This window comes from Lygodium microphyllum, chromosome 14 (genome assembly GCF_053477565.2).
Source record: "Lygodium microphyllum isolate KBCC chromosome 14, Lygodium_microphyllum_v1.1.10, whole genome shotgun sequence".
Classification (NCBI taxonomy): domain Eukaryota; kingdom Viridiplantae; phylum Streptophyta; class Polypodiopsida; order Schizaeales; family Lygodiaceae; genus Lygodium; species Lygodium microphyllum.
This window is the reverse complement of record NC_141148.1, coordinates 40,070,861-40,091,387: the sequence shown is the minus strand read 5'-3', so window position 1 is coordinate 40,091,387 and position 20,527 is coordinate 40,070,861. Positions and strand designations below refer to the sequence as shown.

Sequence of the window (20,527 nt, the reverse complement as noted above, 5' to 3'; positions counted from 1 at the left end):
GAGATGGTTAAAAACATTTTCTAGTCCAATTCGTTAATCTTTCAGATGGTTTAAATCTATAAAAGTTATTTAGGACAGGTTAATATATTATCTTGTGTGGTTGGCTTAATGCAGGCCTCAATTCCTCTTTTAGATGATGCCTAATGTCTAGCAATTGCAGAGACATGACCTAGAGAAGCAATACCCCTGCATAAATAGACTATGAACTTACATGCATATTAGAATTCTCACCTGCAAAATTTCCATAACTGATGGTAGGAAACTCTATGAGCAGTTTTGCTACTCCAAAACAACTATTTGATAGCATTATCCAAGCATTAACACCAAGTGGGTCTCAGGAGTCCTTTTATCAGGTAGTGGCAAGTGCTCGCAGAAATTTCAGGAGTCCAGAGCACCATGCTCTGATACAATGGTACCATGTGAGGAAACACTACTGCAGACTGTAGGGACAAGGACTGGGGAGAGAATTTAGCAGGAGAAATGCAACGGTAGTCGCACAGGTTGTGGCTGTGTAATTTAGAAATTTACATTGTTGATAGGAAGCCAGCAGCTGGAAAGGGACTAGGGCTCTATATGCCAACTTGCCAAGCCCATCCTGCTATGGGTGATAGTTATTTTTTCCATTGAAGTCTTTACCGGATTCCTGCAATTAACTTCACAATCTTTCTGTTTGTTCTTCTCATGCATTTCTTTCATGTGATGTTCTACAACTCATTGTTCTGATAAACTCCCCTCCTATTCTGGTCTTTTTCAAGAGATCACCACTTATGATCTAGACTTAATGTAGTATAACCTCCTGATGGTAATCTTGGTTCATGAGAAATGGCAGGACAGGATAACCTTGCATCTCCTTTAAAACCTAAACAAGAGTCCAGCAAGCCTCAAAGCACTCCATCTGAAGACAAGTCAAACAAAGGGTCACCAAATGAAGATGATCATGGATCACAAGACATTGTGACTTTGCCATTTGCTACAGATGAGTGTGGAAAAGAAGTAGAGGAATTTGAGTACCTGTCAAGATTTCACCAGAAGTACAATAAGGTGAATCTGCAGCTTTCATCACCTTTTCATGAATGATTGATATTGAGCATACAACTAAATTGTCTTTGTTGACATGCTCAACTTTTTCCTAGAGATTACTAGACTGACTCTACTCTTATATAAAAGTTTCCTACACCTATACTACATTTTCAAAGTCGACTCTGTATTTGTGGAGTTCTTATCCTGATCTCTGACATTACCGAGTTCTCTGTTTAAACCCTCTGTCAAATCCCTTTGCGTTTTGACTGACCTATATAATGCACATGGGGGATATTGAAAAGATAATGAGAAAAATTTAGAACTTGGTCTACTGTGTCACTTGCTGGAACTAATATGATGAATCCTACAATTTTGACAAAGATTAAATATGCTTTGGTTGTGCATCTAAATCATACATGAGTTCTCCAAAACAGGTAAAATTTAATAAGCACAGGGGTCATTTTGTGCTGTTCACAAATATGTAAGGCCAGTTTGGTGATTTCACTATTAACTCACAGCTTTTCTGATGTGTGTGCAGGTTATGTTGGACAAAATTGCACTGGACAATCAAAAGAGGGACCTTTGCTCTGAAGTCAACAGCATGCGGATTTCACTAAGACGTCTTCTAGATGGATGTACTGGATCTGACAATGAGACTGTGAAAAAAATGAAGTGTCTTCTGGTCTTTCCCTGCCCACCTCAATATGTTTCTTAATCCAACCTACACATCACAGTCCAACTCATAGATGCGCTATGATTAACTGCGAGTAGCTTAGACCCTTAATAATAAGATATTTATGAATTAGAACCTAACACAGTTATTACTTCGATGACAAAAGCTTAACATTCACAAACGTCACAGCCTGGAGTTACAAGGCGGCTAGTCCCTGCAGTGTCAGTATTTCCAGGCCTATAATGTGGCAATTCTCTTCTCTCTCTCTGTTATCAGGCTCCGTGGTTGCAACATGCAACATCATGGATGCTAGTCATATTTGCACCTTTAGACTTGCATTAAGCTCTCAATATGCCAGCTACCAAGATTGACTTAACTAGAGGGCTTCATCAACCAAATGAACAGTTTTGCGCTTTATGGTAATTTGCAAACAACGTTGATGTCTTGCATTTACACATGCTGTAGTCATAACCCCAAATCTTTTGGGGCAGTGCAAAGACACAGGTGTATCCAAAGTCCTATCAAGCCAAAGTCTTTACTTATAGTTTTTCAATCTAAAAAGACCAAGTTTCAGAGTGGCTGCATTCAGTTAGCAGTTACAGTGAGTTTCTGCTTTACTAAAAAGAGTGAGGGGAAGTTTTGAGTAACTTGTATTTTTTCCAGAATGATACAACTTGCCCTTTGAAGAAATCTCCCATGGCACACAGTATGAATGACATACTAAGGAATATGAAAAATTCAGTGCAAGACCTTGAAGAGAAATGTGGAGTAGCTGCAGCATAAACAAAGTCCAACATGCTCTTCACCATCCAAAACAGGTAATGGGAGAATCTCCATTCTTGTGCACAATAATGTGAAATCCAATTTCTCAATGATTGATATGCTAAAGAATATGGAAAAACCTTCAGTGAAAGATCTTCAAGGGAAGTGCATAACAGTTGCAGCATAAATACAGTCCATGTCTGTTCACCATTCTAAGCAGGTAAAGAGAGAATCTTCAATTTTCTCTCTCAGACTAGGCTCTTACCAGGCAGACTGTAAACAAGAATGTTGTCACTTTTGATTACATGCAGCTCAAACTATGGAAAACAAGGAATTTAATGACTGGTGGATGAGAATTCATCTTTTCAAATCTGAAAGATACCAGAAACAAAGGATGCATACTGTTGTGGAAGCCTGGTGCAAAAGCATTGTCACAATTTGGCATTCTAATGGATCTGTTTAAACATCACAGACCGTACTTCTTGGAGATTGAATGGCTGTTTTCAGAACAAGAACTGTTAAAAACTCAGAATAATAATCAGTCATACAACAAGTAAACCTAATTGCAGTGAATGTAATTGCCTCATCATTGTACATCAAATTTCAGAATCAGTGAACAAAGTAACTGACATAACAGACAATGTGCTAGGCAAGAAAAAGGCACACTGTGACTAATGCAGTGTAAATTTAATTGCAAGCCTTTCCCAAAAAAAAAAACTCAAAATTTGAAGAAGGTTTCAAACCTTGAACTTTATCAATCTTTTAGTTACAAGCATGGCAAATACATGTAATTTGGTCCCAAAATCCCTCCAAAATTGAGTTAAGGCTTTTGTATCTGCTACTAAAAATGTATTTGTGAACAATTGGCTGATGCAGTATAAAGTAAAAATAAGGCATAGACCAGGGAATCATGATCCCAAAAAGGTGAACAGAATTGTCCCATTCCTGTATGGATGAGGAACAATCTTTAAATGTATTGTGTACAAACATCTTTAATATCATTTTCTTTAAAACATTATTTCCATTGGCTATCAAAGGATTGTACAAACTCTTCGCAATTTTTAAAGAAAATCTTAACTAGGGTAAAGAGGCCAATAAAGGGGCACACTCCAATAGGGATGCACATGCCTCTCCAATGTCTTGCTAATTTTCTCTCCAGTGATGTATACTTTAGCAAGACAATTCAAGAATCCATCAAGTTACCATGGTTCTCAGAATTGGAGTGAAGCTGACCCTTTATGGACTCAGTTATTGGTACATGTGAATTTTGTATTTCCTAGAACTTTTTCAGAATTTTCATTTCACAAAAAATGTTGCATGAGTGTGTCAAAGTGCAATGTCATGGAAGTGGATTCACAAGCTGCGTGAAAGAGATGAATGTGCACACACAGATAGAGGACTGAAATTTGGAATAGAATATATACAAGACTTAGCTACGGTTATCGCTACAATTGTCAAATAATATGGATTGGATTTGTGTGTAGTCTAGTTTTCCATTTTGAAGAGACGGCAAACCCTTTGGTCTTTAAAAAAAAATTGGCTCTTTAGATTCTTTATTAGGCTACAAGGCAAATTAGGTAAAAGATAAGTAGAAATCCACTATTTGTTCTACAACAAGCCATATGTGAGGTGATTCTTGATGTTGTAATAGAATCCAAACTTGTGGGTGGATCGACTTATTAGATTTCCATTGAAGTTGTAAACTGATAGAGTATGAACTCACTCAAGCCTCACTCTCATTGAAAGAAACAAAAGATATAAGACCATGATAGCCTTGTTAAACTAAAAAAGCTACACTACATTAAATCATAATTAGCTCATTAAACAATCCTAGAAGTTGAACTTTAATACTAAAAAGAGGTTCTATGTCTCGTAAACATACTTCCACTATAAATAAATGGTGTGTTTAGCAATCTATAATTAGATAATATACTTAGTTACCTAGCAATCCTATCCATTGAGCTCAACTTTCCTCACTCAATATTCATCAATAGATGGTTGTCAACCCCATCATCTATTTGTTGCCATACATTCTCAGTTATGGTTGTAGTAATCCTCAATTGCTTCTTGATCTATTAGAGGATCCTACAAGCTATGTTTGCTTTAGCTTTGATATCATCATCTTTTATTATTCCATGACCTAATCTAATTTGTATTTTTTTTCTTGTCTATTGCTTGGTGCCTAACTATTGATAACTCTTCTGTGTTGGATGGCTTCCTCAATTGCCCCAGCTCCTTACTGACTATTCTTAGTTATTGCCTTATAAATCTAGCCTTAGCAAATAGTTTTCATCAATCGTCTTGTTATAATATGGTTCTTGGAGGACCTTTTACTTTGATATACTCTTACATGTTTTTTCTATCTACTTGCTCTCAACTCCAATTAGTTGCAATGGTCAAGATCCATCTTTGATGAATATCACACATTGACTTCTCTCTCAACCCACTTCCTATAGCTACGTCCAATGGTAAATTCAGATCTAAGTTATCCTAAAGACCATGATTAGTATAAGTATGTCAATGTATATAGAAGGCTTCGGAGGAAGACACTTGTGTATATGTGATACAATACAATTTGTTTCATATTAGCATGTTGTGTATGTTAATCAATCATAATTTTCTCTTGTCCCTCCCCTTTTTATTGATAGTTTACATTCTCTATTTTTTAAAACCTTTGATAGCTTAGGATTAAATTTTGTATTTTTATCAAGTATAATAGGATTATGGTTCTCTATTTTCATTCCTAGTACATATTTTTTTTGAATTCACATGTTAGTTATCCATTGAAGCACTTTAGCACCTTGGTATACCGTTATTATAAATGTCATCCATATGCTAAATACATTACGCATGCTTGCAAGTAAGCACATATCTCTATCCTAGGATGTATGTGTTGGGCATTCCTTTCACTCCCCTAGATGTGTGGCCACTTAGGTACAAGGATATTGATTCTATGCTTATGGTGTGGCTCCACACATCCCATTGGCCCCACAAACATAGGGATATACATCCTTTACTTATGATACACCTTCACACACTCCAAGGGCTATTGCAACACATAAATTTTCATTCTCTATCTATAGTGTGTTTATCCATCCTCCTTGAGCTACTCATACGATTACGATGTTTATGCGTAATTAGCGCTATACACATTGTGCACAGATCTCACATGCACAAATGTCTTTATGAACAAGCCTTGTTTAAATGAGTCTAATGTCATAACTTGGTCTAACTTTATGTAACAAGTACTTGAGCCTTAAGGTCTTTGGGACCTTGTAGTTGGTCTAAAGCCTATGCCAAACCCTTGACTAGTCCACCTTGATCATATCCATCAATTAAGGGCTTGCAATGCTATAACAAATGTCAACTTGATATAAGGTTACCTCCTATGTTTCACTCCCATCTATAGCATTTTCTCTTAGCATCTAATCATTGGAGTCATCTGATTGCTATGTGGTGATAGATTAAATTCGATATATCAATCTTAAAATGAGCTATGTAACTTTTGCCTACCATCTGATCATTGGAGTCATCCGACTCCTATGTGGTTCAATTGGTTTATCATAATTAGATGATCAATTCACTGTATTCTTAAATAATCTACCCCTTAAATATGTTAATTTTATGGAGCAAGACATTCCATTATCGTGATTTTAGAGGGGGACTTTGGTATCTTCAAAAGGGAGATTCCAAGGTGGCAAGAACTCTCAAGACAAGAAGGCAACTACTAACAAGAGTAACATCCCTTTTTCAAATGGAAACAAATAAACTAGCCTATCTAGTGGCAACTCCTTAAAAAGAATGGGTTTTGCACTCATTGCCAACACTCGAGTCATGTAGATAAGTGGTGTTATAAGAAGGCCCAAGTTCTTTCACTTAAGTCATCTTCACAATTAAGTCATGACTACATGCACGAGTGGTACTCACCTTGGATAGTTTAGAGGGAGTCATCCTCTTACATCTACACACATTGTTCCTATTCTTCCTAATATATATCCTTCTCCATAGCCCACAATTGGACGCGTGATATATGGACAGCCCTCTCTTCGCTTCTTTTAATCCCTAAAGATTAAGGTGATTGGTCTACCACACTTCCTCCGTGGGATATCACACCACATGACTTGTAGCCACTATTTTGGGATCTCTTGATACACCCCCATTCAAGTCTACTTCACTTTACAATGAGTTTCATTAGTAGAAACCTATTGATAAATGTGTGTGATGGTGGTCACACTAGCATCTTTTAGGTTCCTTAGAGTAACCCAAGCTAGTTTAGCATTGGAAAAGTTTTTTTAGTTCATTAGGTTAATGAGTCAAGCCCATAAACTAATGTGTCATTGGGCTACTTAGCTCTAGGATTTTCTTTTGTCCTTTATTGCACACATTCATTTACTATGTTCATTTTACCCTTAGCTTTGAATTACGTTTATTTGTTTAGTATGAAAGCATCTCTATACAAAGCACTAATATGCAAGTTTTGGTTATTTTTTAGTTCTTAAATGTTAGATTTTGTATTTCAATTAAGGACTAACATTACACATTTAATCCAGTCCTTGTTGGGTTGAAGATATGAGTTGTTAATCATTCCCATTTTATTTCTTCTTTTGAGCCTTGTTCGTCTACCGCCATGGAGACTTCATGTCCTAATATGGATATTTAGGTATCTCTTGATGTAACCATGGTGATTGCCTCTACTTAGCTCTTCTAATTGGGTTGCTTTTTCATCCTTCTTTATGGTTCTCACCATCGTAGAAAGACCAAACATTAGATGACTCCTTCAGCATCAACACCCATAGTTAAGAGGGGGTCTTCAACCCTTCCTTTGATATCTACAAGGGTTAATACATGTGAGTAAGCATAAATAGGACATTTGGGTAGGACTCTCTCATTGTCAATAATCAAACTAAAGTCACTTGATGAGTCTAGCTCATAACAAATCGGTATTCCTACTTGATTTTAGGTCAATGAGGTAACGTGATTGTAGCGGTTGTCCTTGTATAAGTTTAAATTTTGCCCCTTTCTAGATTCTTGGTGTTGAGGGTTGATATGACTTTTTTTTTTGTTGAATTTTTGGGTGATTTTTGTATGATTTTAATGATAATTGATTGGTTTAGAAGTGTTTGAGAGAGTTTTGGATAAGGTTTGATAGGTTTGAGAAGCTCATGATGTTTTTCAGTAGAGATATGATGTGCTGAAAGGTTATGTTGAGTACTTGATTAGTTCTGATTGGTTCTGTTGAGCTTTTGTTTTGTTCTGTTTTCTTTTTGTATGAGAGGATGGAATGATGATTGATGTAGTTTAAAAGTATTTTGAAGCTTATTGTATGATTCTTGATGGTTTTGAATGGTTTTAGTTGAGCTAAATACTTTTAAGTGTTCTGTGGGATGAATTTGTGACTTGGGGAAGTTTTCTAATCTTTGAAAGACATGAATACAAGTTCAAAATAACTCAAAGAAATGAAAGATGTAGCTATTAAAGACTCAAGTGAAGATTGAAGTGATAGTGACACTATAGTGGCTATTGTGACCTTTTATGTCTCAAGCATATCTCTTGGGAGGGGTATCCATGATGAAAGAGGGGTTATGGATGATGATTCTTGATTATTATAGTGTACTATTGAGAGAGAGCATATGTGAGAGAGATAGAGATTGAGAGATAGCCACTTTTTTATGCAAAACAATGTATCTATTAATGAGAGATTATGAAAATAATGAAGCTATTAAAAATGAATACTATGTGATGATTTTCATTCAAAGTAGAGTATTCTTTTGTGTAATCTTGTTCTTTTGATAAAGGATATGAATAATGTGTTGAAGTTTTGTTGTGATAAATTCGTGTGAGAATTGTTATAAGAAGCTGCGTGAAGATTTATAAAGATTGGTGTTGTTTTTCTTCTTGTGGCTGATTAAAATATAAAGAATATGCTTGTTGATGATACAAGATAGATTTTCATGCAATAGATTCTTTGCTTGATGTTCCTCTTGAGACTCTATGTTTTTGGTGCGCAATCGAAAAAAACTACTATTATATAATAAGCATCAACAAAGGTTGAAAATAGAAGAAGATGCACTCTTGAAGAGGAAGAAAAGCAATGGAAGATTGATGAATCTTTACAACTCTTGAAGAATTGGAGATCTTCATTTTCAAAGTCACTTTCTACAAGAAGTGCATCTCTCAATGGCAGAAGAATATCATTATCTTGATGTGGGCTCTATATGACAGATTGATTCCACTATCCTTTGAAGCTATAGAAAGTTATATCACAATAGCTAATTGTTTTCCACAAAATTGAAAAGAGAAATAGAAACAAAGAGAGTGATTATCCATAGAAGATTTAACTTTCATTGAAGAATTGTTCGACATCATTAAGTGGGAGATTGTGAAGAAGCTTTAAGAGTCGTTGTCAATCGAAGTTCACAAAAATAAGAAGAAAAATAGTTAGAATCTATTCATGGATGCTCAACAACAAGATTACATGGGATGCTTGGTGCACTAACAATCTTCTATTTATCCAATTAGCCGTCCCTGGAGGCTAGGAGACAGAGTGTTCTTCACAACCTATACTATTGAAACCCTTCGAAGTTGGTATTATCAAGACAATGGTACTATGGCGATCCTCAGAATAATGAGTTTCGATACCTTCAAAACTGAATATCTTTCCCTCTATAATGAAATGAAATATGAATTTAGAGATGTTGAAAAAAAGAAAGTAGAAGAAATGTTAGCAAGAGAGTCCTCCAAAGACTGAAGCCCTTCTGAGTCTGTTCTATTGAGTACATACAAATTGGGTGGAGCTCACGAGTCCAGAGGTACGTGAGAAGAGAGAAGATAAAAATCAAAACTAATAACAAGCTAGCAGTAGAAGCCTTCTTTGATGCCCTTGCGGCACTCTTTATAGAAGTCCCCATAGCGACTCAAGGTTCCCTTCCTAGTTAGATCCGCTATCCTAGAAATATTAATGTCAGGTTAGAAAATGTAGTCATGTTGCCCATCTTTAAGGAGGAGTACAATGAAAACCGTTATCTTCATGTAGCTAAGTTCATGGTAGCGTGTGTAGCCAACAATGCCAGAACCCTCGAGCATTGGTTGGCGATATTTCCTACTGCTTTCAAAGGCGCGGCATTTTAGTGGTAGAGACAAGCATCAAGAACTTTTAGCACATGGGACGACCTGAAGTTGGCCTTCCTTACTAAATTCAGGCGTGAAAATTTTGAAGAGCAGATGTGAGAGAAGTTCATGAACTTAAGTCAGTGCTCTAGTGAACAGGTGAAAGCATGTGTCTTTAGAATGGAATCCATATTGAAGAGATAGACCAACCATCACTTGGATGGAGACATCTAAAAGGGAGTTTTTCTTAGAGGCCTACAACCAGACGTTTATAAGTTTGTGGAATAAAGAAAACCACCAGTCAACCTGTAAGCTGCAGTGAAAGATGCAAGATTGTATGATGAAGTTGAAACAATGTTGTTTAGATGACCTCAGGAAGAGAAGTCTATCTGCTCTCATGCTAGGAATGGTATATCCGTCAAATGCAATCCCAGGGACTGTTTCCTACTTCTATCCTCAGATGCAAATAGTGCCGTTGTATAGTGCACCAAATCGACAGTGGCCACAGACAACAATACCTCAAATGATGGTTCAACCACAACAACAATGGCCTTAAACAGTTCTCCCAATGATGGCAACTCAACAACAGTGGCCTCAAACAGTTTCCCCAATGGCAACTCAACAATAATAGTTGAACCCTACCAACTAGAACCAACAACCACCAATCTCAACAGAAGCTCTGTATCAGAATCAAAACAGAGGACCCTCTAGATCAACCCAAGTAGTTTATGTAGTGATTACGAAAGCTTTCCAAAATCCTAGTGCAAGTACTCCAAGAGGAAAAAAATTGAAGAACTCTGTCCAATTCAGTCGCGCAAGCTCAAGAAGGAACTTATGGATGTGATTACAGAACATGTGCAGACGCTAAAGGTGAATACCGTCAACATATCCACTCCTGCAGCAAGTGGAAGAGATGTGATATAATCTAATACATAGTGTGGAAAGTGCCATCAAGTGAGATATTTAGCCACTGAATATACTCGAAAATCAACTATCCCTAGAGCCTTCTATTCATATTGTTGAAGGAAGAACCATACAAAGAAAATTTGCTCTTTGAAAGGGATGCATGAAAGGAGGAAGAAATATAAAGAGACAAGATTCAACTTGTTGAAATCCAAGATGACAACTCAAGATATTGGACCAAAGCCTAGAGAGTTTGGTCCTAATTTTGACCCAAGGAGGTTTTCCTCTCGGAGTTACAAAGGACGACAGTGTGGCAGTGGCCAAATATAAGGGATGGAATATTACAAATGCGGAGAAAATGGTCATATCTTACCAAATTGTCCAAACCCTAGAAGTTTCATGGACTACAAACCCTTATGTAGTTGATGCAAAGGAGAAGGCCACACTGCAAAAGATTGTCCCACAGTCATGGTTCTGTGAAAGCTATCTCTAATACCCAATAGAAGATCCAAGAACCTGCCTCCAACCTGGTGGAATTGGAAGTTGCTGCAATAACACGTGCCAAGAAAAGAGAACCCAAAGTTCTAAAAGAAAACAATTCTTCTACTAAAACGGTGAAGTTCAATATTTCAAAGAATAAATCGAACAGAATGGTACAATATAGAGCCGTCAAGCAGTACAAATATATATAGAGACAAGATGAGATGTCCAAGAGATAGAGAATGTAGAAATACATTCAGTAATAAAAGAAGTGTAGATGTTATTTCTTTTAGAGAAAAATGAAATATAAAAGTGGGGGTTGTTTCATTTCCTAGCCGATTGGAGAAGCCCATGGATCCTATTAAAGAATATGACTTGGTCAAAGACCTAGACATCTTCAAACTAAACCTAATATTCTGACAGTTGTTGATGTTTTCTCCTAGCTATCGAAAGAAATTCAAAAGCATACTGACAAGAAGAAGAGGCCTAAGGATTACTCCTATCATTGCCCCTAAATCCAACAAAACTCCATAGCCTGTAAAAGAAGTGGATATGGCTAATTCCTTCTTGAATCTTGGTACCCCCGGTGTGTGGATTGAAGGATGCTTTATAGACGATGTATTGATTGATGGAGATTCGTGAGTGAATATAATGACAGATGTGGCAATGAAGGATTTAGACTTACAATGTATACAACCGGCTTATCAGATTAGCAAACCAAAGCAGAATTAAGCCTTTGGGCATTCTCCCATATGTTAAGACGACCCTCGCACGAAGAGATTATTGGTTGACCTATCTAGTGGTAAAACCACATTTCTACGTGACCTCGTATCCTCTACTGCTGGGAAGACCATAGCTTTTTGAAGTAAGAGCACGGACGGATTGGTTCAAAGGAACCTTAACCTGATGTAGAGGACCCAACAAAGTGGTGTTAAAGTTGTATGGCTTGCAAAAAGGTAATGGATCCACTTTCATTGAATTCTTAACAGACTCTTCCAACAAAGTAACAAATGGCATATCAAGAGATGAAAAAGCTGTTAAACAGATCTTTTCCAAGAAAACAGAGGCACGGTCCTTGATAGTGGGCACTATAAGCCAACTCTTGAAAGAAGCAAAGTCTTTGTCAATGTGTAAATACCTCTTGCGTAAACTTGGAATGACTTCGGAAGTCACCTCTGTCAGTGAGATAGAGGCATGGATGTACTGTTCTCCCTATTACATGACTGTAGTAGCAGAAGCAGAGATAGAGACAAACACATGAGCAGAGATGGATGTAGAAGCAGCAATAGAGGATATAACAGAGAGTCTATTCTTCTCTTATAGAGTCCCTACAGAGGCAGAGACACAGTCTAAAGAGGACGATGATGGCATTGTAGAAGAAGATTATAAAAGTAATTTGGAAGAATCCATCTAGCTTGAAGAGGATACAAATGAGAAAGAAGTTCTAGAGGATACAAGAGCGAAAGATCCCATGTTGTTAAATAGAATGACTCTGGTACCCTTTGGACTGGTTAATGAGTTGTAGCATGTGCAAAATATCCATAAGCAATGGATTAAGCAGAATAAGCCTTCTTTTAGTAGTGGCTCTTATCACCCGAATCTACCCTTCTTACGAGAGGATGATGACAATGCACCTTGCCAACAACCATCAATCCTACAGCCCAAACAGAACTGCCAATATTCCTATTGTGTGATGTTCGTGGAGGCATCCTCCTCGAAAGATGAGTCCTCAAGCCAAGAGATAATGAATTTCCAAACCAAACCCGAAACAGCCCTAGTACCCTTTCAACATCCCAAGGAGCAACCAGTGTCTTCATTGACAAAGGATGTCGGTTGAAGTGGAGGGTGAGAAGCAATTAACGTTTTTGGATACTAATGGTATTGAATGTCATCTGAAGGTGGGAACCAATATTCCAGAAGAGGAGTTGCCGGTTCTGCATGATCTTCTGAAAGAGAACTTGGACGTATTTGCATGGTCATACAAAGAACTACAAGGGATTGATCCCATAGTGTATTAGCATCACATAGACTTAGAGCCTGATGCCAAGCCTGTGAGGCAAAGATAGGTGCATGAATCCAAATTACTCCATCCTAGTGAATGCCGAATTGTTGAAGCCCCTTGAAGCTAAGTTTATCTATCCACTGGCCAATAGTGAATGGGCTTCGCCCATCGTGATAGTACCCAAGAAGAATGGAAAACTATGAATGTGTGTGGACTTCCGAAAGCTGAATTCCAAGACTAAGAAAGATCATTTCCCTATCCCTTTTATAGAAAACTATTGGAGACAGTGGTTGGATATTAACTCTATTCCCTTTTGGACAGATTCAGTGGGTACAATCAACTCCAGATCGCAAAAGAAGATGAATCCAAAATAACTTTCACAATAGAATGGGGAACCTATGCTTACAGAGTAATGCCATTGGGATATGTAATGCTCCTGCTAGCTTCCAGCGAGTGATGATGGTTGCATTCCAAAATCATCTGTATGATTTCATTGAGATATATTTGGATGACTTTTGTATCTATAGTCTAATCCATGAGCATTGGGGACACTTGGAGCAGTGCTTTGACAGATGTCGAGAGTATGGGATCTCTCTCAACCCTGAAAAATGCATTTTCAAAGTCTCGTCAGGAGTTCTTTTGGGCCACATTTTCTCTGCACAAGGGATAACAACAAACCCCACCAAGATCGAGAAGATTGCAGCTTTAATAGCGCCAACCAACCTCAAACAGTTGAGGGAATTTCTCGGTCATGTGGGCTACTACAGAAGGTTCATTGCACACTTTGCAAAAAAGGCAGCTCCCTTGCATAAGCTCCTCAGGAAATATACAAAGTTTATGTGGACCACTTATTATTATGAAGAGTTGAACACCCTGAAGCAATGTCTGATTGAAGTCCCCATCTTGCAACCTCCTAATTGGATGAAGAAATTACATGTGCACATTGATGCATCTGTTGAAGTGTTAGGTGTAGTCTTGTGTCAAAAAGGCTCCTCAAACTTGGATCAACCTATCTATTATGCAAGCCAAAAATGAACTGATTGAGAAAGGAACTACATAGTGACGAAGCTCGAATGCCTAGCCATAATGGTGTTTACCTTGGAGAAGTTTCGACACTACCTGTTATCAACGCACTTCAAATTCTATGTGGAACATGAGGCCTTGTCATTTTTTATGAACAAAGTAGATATAAAGGGAAGAATGATGCGATGGCTCCTTCTATTCTAGGAGTTCGACTCTGAAGTGATTACCAAACCCGGTCACCCCCATGTCCTGTGGCTGATCACCTATCGCGCAGATCCCTCAAAGTGATGAAGAGGAATAGGATGATCCAGACCTTCTTGATGCTTCCCTCTTTCTAGTCAAAACTGTAACCCCATGGTATGCAGACATAGCCAACCTCTTGGTTACTCAATAGTATCCTCTTGGTATCTCGAGTCGCGTGAGAAGAAGAAGCTTCTGTTGGAATCAACCCCCTATAACATGTTAGGTGGCGCTCTATACAAGAGAGGCAAGGATGAAGTACTGCGAAGATGTGTAGCAGGAGATGAGATTGAGAAAGTTCTGAAAGAATGCCATGACAAGCCTTGTGGAGGACACTTTCCAGGAGAAGGGACATCCAAAAAGGCCTTGCTCGCAAGATGTTGGTGGTCAACCCTCTAGAGGGATGCACATGACTACTGCAAATGTTGTGATGCTTGTTAAAGCATGGGAAAGACTACTAAAACCAATGCTATGCCACTACATCCCATCCTTCCCCTAAAGTCGTTCGAGAAATGGGAAATCAACTTTACTGGTCCCATCGATCCATCAACCAAAAGGAAGTAGAATAGATACATTTTGGTCTGTACAGACTACGTGATGAAGTGATATGAAGCCAAAGCTCTAAAGTGGGATGATGGCAACACCATGGCCCTGTTCATGTACGAGAATATCATCACTTGTTTTGGCAGTCCCTTAGAGCTAGTAAGTGGATAGAGATATTCACTTTCTTAACAAGATTATGGAAGAATTGACAGAGCTATATAAGATCCCACATTGCAAGTCCATGCCTTACTACCCAAAGTCAATGGCCAGGTTGAAGTTACCAATCACATCCTCTATTCGATTATAACAAGGAGGATTGATGCACATAGCCGTGATTGGGACGATCGACTTACTGAGACTCTCTAGGCATACAAAACCTCCCATAGGGCTACTATAGGACATACACCTTTCGAGTTGGTATATGGTATTAAAGTCGTGTTCCCTGTTGAGTTAGAGCTACCCTCTCTGCTGCAAGTGGCTATCAAAGAATGCCTTGGTGATGATGAGTCACTATAGTGCTGTCTTCTACACTTGGAATGTTTGGATATGAGACTCATAGAATGGCCCTACAATGTATAGAACATACATAAGCTTGAGGGAAGGCTTATCACGATAGCTTCATCAAGCATAGAAAAGTTAAGAAATGTGACTTAGTCTTGGCCTACCACTCGAGATTTGACAAGTTCCAAAGAAAGCTCCAACAACGCTGGATAGGCCCCTACAAGATACTTGCTGTCAACCCTAACAACTCTGTTCAAATACATGTCGTGGACACCTTTGATGGTTCATTCCTAATTAATGGCTATCACTTAAAGAAGTATTGCCCTCCATGGGGATCCTGACAATCATCCGTTGATAGCCCCTTCATCTCTTGTGCGTCGATTGGTAAGGCTTTGTCTATTGCTCCTGATAGCCCTCATGCTTATCTTGATGAGGTGGCCTCATTCTTCTAGCACCTAATAGCCACCTCCCACCTCTACTTTGCTCCCTTTCCATCTGATCCAATTGAGGTGGCGAGGATGGTTTTGATACATGGTACTCTTGCCATTCTCCTCTTTGAAATTAAAAAGATAAAAGATAAAAAATAAAATAAATATATATTGATCATGGGAGCAACGGACTTTGGTCCCTGTGATGCTAACCTATTCTTCAAGAAAAGGTGGAAATATCCTCGAGAGTAGGAAAAAAAAGAAGAAAAAAAGAAAAAAAAATGTTATGGGAGAAAATGAAGAAATTCCCTATCTTAACAAGCCTCGTTCCAAGACAAGGTGGCAAATACCCTTAGATGGGAAGTTAGCTGTGGAAAAGGTGGTGACACCCCGCAATATAGATCAACTAAATCATTAGTCAAACTTTCCAATATGCAGTTCTGAAGCCGCCTCCCTTGGTGCGGTGTATTTTGCAACTCCATAAGTGGATTTGATTCCTACAACAGATGACATCATTCACCTACAATTGAAAGTTTCAGATCTGTTGGCTACCTCCTTGGGTACGCCTCTTCATCACCAGATACAAGTTGACATAATCAACTAGACAAAGCCAACCTTCATCGACAATCCTTTGAGTGATGTGAGCTTTCATTCTAATCGGATGGGGATGTAAGTATGGGATGTCGTTTGTATTTATCAAACGAGTGTGAGACAGAGAGTGGGATGAGTGACCAATCTTTGCTCTGTAAATCCAATAGAGATGTGAGATGTGTGAATGAAGTGTTGCATGCACAAGTTGGGCCTCTCAATGCACAAAGCACGATCTATTCTTGTGCACTACATTCTCGCAATGCATGCCAACAAAGGGTGGGATACACTATTGCACCATCAGCTGCACACATAGAATACAACCTTCACACAAGTGACAGTGAAGATTACATCGATGGATGTTAGGAATCGGGTTGCCCTCTTGTATTCATCAACAGAGTGTGAGACAAAGGGAGGGTTGAGAGTGATTGATTTCCATTTTATCAATTGAGAGGTGAGGATTGAGGAACATTACAACAATTGAAGTCAAGTACATTCTTGTTTTCCTATACACACACAGGACATGCCTCCGCTATCACTACACACCTTACTCTGTTTGGTGCACTAATGTACAATAAGTGTCAACAATGATCTACATTAACCAACTGAATGTACTAAGTGTTTCTAACCCTACCTCTTATGTTCATTTATGTGTCTGTCATGTTTTAAGTATAGGGGCATCTGGGTATGGGTCATGGTCAAATGTTGGACCCTTGTTGATTAGTCAACCTGATCTACTCATGTCTTAAGTGTAGAGACTCGTCCTTGCGCGTCTTGGTTGCATAAATTTGTGAACATCCTATGAATCGATTCTTATACAATACCATGTCTTCTTTTTGCCATGTTGAGGTCCCTTTCTCATCCACCCACCCTCTTTTACCTTGTGTTCATGGTCGTCTTTAACCATTTTGGTAGTTTTATTATTTTGCTGATCCTTCATGTGAGCACACCCCACATTCATCAAAATTGCAATCTAATTCTACAACCTTGTTCGTCCCTTTCAATTAGCCACTTTTCCTTTTGCGGCCCTCCGTTCCAAGACACAATTTATGAGCTATTAATTTTTTAAGAATTTTACGCAATTCGAACATGTTTTCATGCGAACATGCATTTTTTCCCCCAAAACTACAATTTGATCCAATGGCCCTAATATTTTCCTTTTCTTGGATAAATTTTCTTCTTATCATACCTCTTTTTGATGCACAGATTGGCCGTTATTTATTTTTGTGAGTTTATTTTTATGCGACTTTTTTGTTTTTTCCATGGGAACATGCTCTTTTCTCGTTAGAATGCCAATATGTGTAAATAGCCTCGAGCTCTTAGTCCCCCCGCACATATTTTCTTTTTCCTCTCCCTGGTTTCAACCATCTGACTTTTTGTTATTAATTTTTAATTGTGTTTTCTTACGCATTTTTGTCCTTTTTTCCATGAGAATGCGCCTTTCCTTGTAGCGGAATCATGTTCTGACTTGCTAACCCTATTGCCCACTATTCTTTGGATATTTTTCCTTTATTTTGCCTCTTGTTCCACCTTACGAATTTTTTGGAATTAATTTTTGTTCAGATTTTTAGGTGTGTTTTTATAGTTTTTTCCATGCGAACCTCACCATTTGCCATCAAAACCATGTTCAACTGGATAGGCCTATCCACTCATCACTCTACACATTTTTTCTTCTTGCTGCATTCCATTTTGACTTTTTGATTTTTTGTTATTAATTTTCAATTTTATTTTTCTATTTTTTTCATACGAATGGGCTCCATTCTCATCAAAATTGTGTTTTGACATGATAGGCATTTTGAATCCTCATTATGAACAATTTTCCTTTTTTTTTGCATTTCATTCTGACTGACAGATTTTGCAAAATTAATTTTTGTGTGTTTTTTAGTGGTTGATTTTTTATATTTTTCCATATGAACCCCCCTATTTGCTGACAAATGTGCCAGATGCATTGTCCCTACCCTTCCCGTCACCCTACCTAGTTTTACTTTTTACAGCATCTTCAGCCGATGCCTGAATCTCTCCGAATTGATTTTCCCGTTTAATTTTTGAATTTTTGTCCCCCACATGTCGCGTACACAACCAATTTTCACCTTGACACGTGTTTTGGCATTTGCCATGTTGCATTTCGTTGCTCGAGTTCTCACTTGCCCCCAATCATTCCATACAATGCAAAATTTTTTATCCCCCGCCCACGTTCATGTGCAGGACATGGGGGCAGGCTTTCATTTTTTATTCAAAAAAACCAAAAACAAAACCACCATTTTAAAAAAAAACCAAAACAATTTTCCCCCTCCACAACCGTCCCTCCCCTCCTCTCTCTCTCTCTCTTTCTTTCTTTCCCCCCCTCTCCGTGCATCTTGTTCCCTCCCTCCTTCCTCCTCCTCTCCTTCCCCTTCCCTCCTTCTCCCCCTCTCCTCCCTCTTTCTACCTCCTCTCTCTCTCCCCACCCTTCTCCCTCTTCCCTCTCCTGCCTCCCTGGCGCCTCTCACCTCCTCCCTCCCAAGGTCACCCCTTCCACCTTTGCATATCCCTCCTCTTCCCCCTTCCACCTCTGCCTCCGCGCGATGACATTGACTTCAGCTTTGACGGCTTGCAGAAGGTGGCATTTGTGTTGTGACACCTGTTCGGGTGCTGCTGCCGCTCTGTCAACCTGGTGGCCCTGGTCTTCTCCACCGCCTTCGTACCCCATCCCCACCCGCTACCACTTCTACCCAACCCCCCTCATCTGCCGCCTCCTGCCGTCTTCCCTCCCGCCCATGCCCAGCCTGTCCCCCCATTCCCACTCACCTGCCCACACCCTACCCAACCCCTACCCTATCCCCCCATCCCCACCTACCTGCCAACACCCTACCCCAAACTTGCCTGTACCCTCCAATTACGCCCTACCCTCAATCTGCCCAGCCCCCCTCCCATTACCCACCCACCCCCCCCCCCCCCCCCGCCCCGCCCCCCCCAACTTTAATCTATCCCCTCCCTACCCTTAATTTACTCCTCCACCCTTTCCTTACCCCTCCTACCCTTAATTTACCCCCCAACCTTAATTTTCTCCCCCCGTTAACGCTTTCCATTACATGTTGTTCCCACCTTGAGCCTCGCGCTTGGTCCCGTGTGTGAATGTCCCCTTTGTGCCGAAGGTGTTGCGGCCATTGATCGAGCTTCGAGTTTTCATACCCATGTGACTGCCCTTTTGCAAGTCCCCCCTATCATGTGCAGGGTGGTCTTGGTTGTGATTTGTCGTTGTTCATGTGTGGGAACATGTGTATTCATGAGTTTGTGTGTTGTATGCACCCATTCATGCACAAGGATGCATGTCCCATTTCGTCTGTGCCATAGAGTTGCCATTCACATGCAGTCGCCATCAAGTACCCCGATGTCCCGATATTGATTATTTCAAACCTCCACACTTTTTAAAAAACGAAAAAAAAAAACATTAAAATTGGGAAAAACCTTGAAAATTTCATAAAATTAAATAAAATCCAAAAAATTAGAAAAAATTTAAAAAATCCCAAAAAATCAAACAATTTTCCTTTATGATTATGAACTGTTAAAAATACATAAAACTTAGAAAATACATTGAAAATTATTTCTTTAAAAAAACTTTAAAATGAGAAAATACTTGGAAAATTAAAGAAATTTTAACAATGGTTGTTTAAATTCATAAAAATTATTTTTCACAATCCCAATGTTTGTGTAGCCATTTGGTTACTCAAAATTATTTATTTATAAAAAAACAAAAACAAACAAACAATAAATCTTATGAAAAATAAATCATCAAACACATGCCAATCAAAATTTTCCAAGTCCCATTCACGTCACATTCTAAAAATCAAAATATAGAATACAACCCCATACATAATTCCCAAGTTCTCAGAATTTAAACACCACACAAAATAAAATTGAAAAAGAGCAAAACAATAAGACAAAGTTGTTTTTTTTTTTTAACACAAAACTAAGTTTAAAAAAGTTTCAAAACAAAAAAAATCCCCAACAAATGATCACCCAAGTGATAAAGCGTTCCTTGTCTCCGTTCTTTTTATTTTTTACCATGGTATTAGTATTGTTTTTTTTGTATCTTAAAGAAGGTCGACTCTCAGCTAGTCGACCAGTTGTTTGCGTACGAGAATTTTTCTGTTCTATGGCTTGTTTGGACGTGGGTCATTGTACATCAAACCTTGTAAGTGTCCATACAATATCAGGTTCTTTTTCTTTTTCCCTCCTTTACATGCATCGTAACACACACATAATTGTAATTAAAAA

At 38.6% G+C, this 20,527-nt stretch overlaps 1 protein-coding gene across 8 annotated transcripts in view; it reads left to right on the top strand.

The window, feature by feature from the left end:
- Positions 1-3,478, top strand: part of LOC148025521 (dynein regulatory complex subunit 2-like) — a 152,445-nt gene extending 148,967 nt beyond the window's left edge. For 3 of the 8 annotated variants that reach the window (XM_087692692.1, XM_087692690.1, XM_087692691.1), the window contains 5 exons: positions 830-1,041; positions 1,559-1,702; positions 2,357-2,511; positions 2,602-2,675; positions 2,767-3,478. In XM_087692692.1, the coding sequence (XP_087548818.1) occupies positions 830-1,041; positions 1,559-1,702; positions 2,357-2,476 (476 nt within the window). In that variant the 3' untranslated portion in view covers positions 2,477-2,511; positions 2,602-2,675; positions 2,767-3,478. Of the gene's footprint in view, positions 1-829; positions 1,042-1,558; positions 2,512-2,601; positions 2,676-2,766 lie in introns of those variants that run through there. The other 5 variants (XM_087692693.1, XM_087692695.1, XM_087692696.1 and 2 more) reach the window with 5 other exon arrangements.
- Positions 3,479-20,527: the final 17,049 nt, after the last annotated feature.